This window comes from Parus major, unplaced genomic scaffold, assembly GCF_001522545.3.
Source record: "Parus major isolate Abel unplaced genomic scaffold, Parus_major1.1 Scaffold548, whole genome shotgun sequence".
Taxonomy (NCBI): Eukaryota; Metazoa; Chordata; class Aves; order Passeriformes; family Paridae; genus Parus; species Parus major.
The window spans coordinates 6901-8797 of record NW_015379436.1 but is presented as its reverse complement, the minus strand read 5'-3'; the positions used below and the strand labels follow the sequence as shown (position 1 = coordinate 8797).

At 70.2% G+C, this 1897-nt stretch overlaps 1 protein-coding gene across 1 annotated transcript in view; it reads right to left on the bottom strand.

The window, feature by feature from the left end:
* LOC107199280 (cyclin-dependent kinase 4-like) overlaps window positions 1-1891 on the bottom strand; it is a 4635-nt gene extending 2744 nt beyond the window's left edge. Inside the window, 4 exon segments of the mRNA XM_015616613.2 lie at window positions 241-401; window positions 639-806; window positions 875-1010; window positions 1675-1891. Coding sequence (XP_015472099.1) covers window positions 241-401; window positions 639-806; window positions 875-1010; window positions 1675-1886 — 677 coding nt within the window. The 5' untranslated portion in view covers window positions 1887-1891.
* Window positions 1892-1897: the final 6 nt, after the last annotated feature.

Sequence of the window (1897 nt, the reverse complement as noted above, 5' to 3'; positions counted from 1 at the left end):
GGTGTCCCCCGGTGTCCCTCGGTGTCCCTCGGGTGTCCCCCGGTGCCTGGTGTCCCCCCAGTGTGCCCCCAGGTGTCCCCAGGTGTCCCCCGGTGTCCCCCAGTGTCCCCTGGTGTCCCCCCGGTGTCCCCCCGGTGTTCCCCCGGTGTCCCCAGGTGTCCCCCCGGTGTCCCCCGGTGTCCCCAGGCGTCCCCTGGTGTCCCCCGGTGTCCTTATGGTGTCCCCTGGTGTCCCCAGGTGTCCCCCAGGTGTCCCCCCGGTGTCCCCCGGTGTCCCCCGGTGTCCCCTCACTTCCTGCGGAACATCTCAGCGAAGATGCACCCCACACTCCACATGTCCACAGGGGAGGCGTAGGCAGCCCGGAGCAGCACCTCGGGGGCTCTGTACCACAGTGTCACCACCTGTCCCCCCCACGGCACCCACAGCGTCACCAGGGACCCCCAGCAGTGACCCCCAGTGCCCCAGAGCCGTGGCAGCGGTGTTCCCGCAGTGTCCCCGCAGTGTCCCCAGTGTCACCACAGCTCCTGGGAGCCACCATCCCCTGACACCACCCGGCTCTGGGACCACCCGAGACCCCAACTGGGGGGGTCAGCGCCCCCTCAGCCCACGCCAGGCACTGGGACCCCCCCCGGACGCACCACGGGGGTCAGGGCCATGTGGCAGCCGTAGATCCGGGCCAGCCCGAAATCGGCCACCTTGAGCTGCCCCGCGCTGGTCACCAGCACGTTCTGGGGTTTGAGGTCGCGGTGGACGATGCGCTGGGCGTGCAGGAAATCCAGCGCACGCAGGAACTGCCGCATCAGGTCCTGGGGGGACACACGGTCAGGGACCCCCCCTCTGTGCCACCCGGGGCCTCGGGACCCCCCGAGCCCACCTTGATGGTGTCGGGGGGCAGCCCTGGGGCCGGAGCCTTCTCCAGGAAGGTTTTCAGGTCCTGCTCCACGTGCTCGAACACCAGCGTGACCTTGGCCTCGTGTGGGGTGCGGGCACTGGCACAAACGTCCATCAGCCTGGGGACGGGGACATGGGGACAGGGACATGGGGACAGGGACACGGGGACATGGGGACAGGGACATGGGGACAGGGACAGGGATATGGGGACAGGGACAGGGATATGGGGACAGGGACATGGGGACAGGGACAGGGACATGGGGACAGGGACACGGGGACAGGGACAGGGACATGGGGACAGGGACAGGGACATGGGGAAAGGGACACGGGGACATGGGGACAGGGACATGGGGACAGGGACATGGGGACAGGGACATGGGGACATGGGAAAAGGGACACGGGGACATGGGGACAGAGACACGGGGACAGGGACATGGGGACATGGGTGTGACAGGGCCGGTGGGACACCTGCTGTACCCATGGACCCCATCCCTGCTCTGGGACCCCTCCCTGCCCTGGGACCCCCATTCCTGCCCTGGGACCCCCATCCCTGCCCTGGGACCCCAAAACTGCCCTGGGACCCCCAAAACTGCCCTGGGACCCCTCCCTGCTCTGGGACCCCCATTCCTGCCCTGGGACCCCTCCCTGCCCTGGGACCCCCATTCCTGTCCTGGGCCCCCTCCCTGCCCTGGGACCCCTCCCTGTCCGGGACCCCTCCCTGTCCGGGACCCCTCCCTGCCGCCCGGTGGGTGCCCCGCAGGGCCAGCGGCCCCCGGCTCTCACCGGACGATGTTGGGGTGCTCGAGGTGCTCGAGGCGGCGCAGCAGAGCCACCTCCCGCACGGTGCTGGGGGGCAGCCCGGCCCCCCCCGTGGGCACCCGCACGTTCTTTAGGGCCACGAAGCGTCCGCTGAGCCGGTCCCGAGCCTTGAACACGGAGCCGTGCGCGCCCACCCCCAGCTCGGCCACCGGCTCGTACTGAACCTCCTGCGCCATGCTGGGGGGGC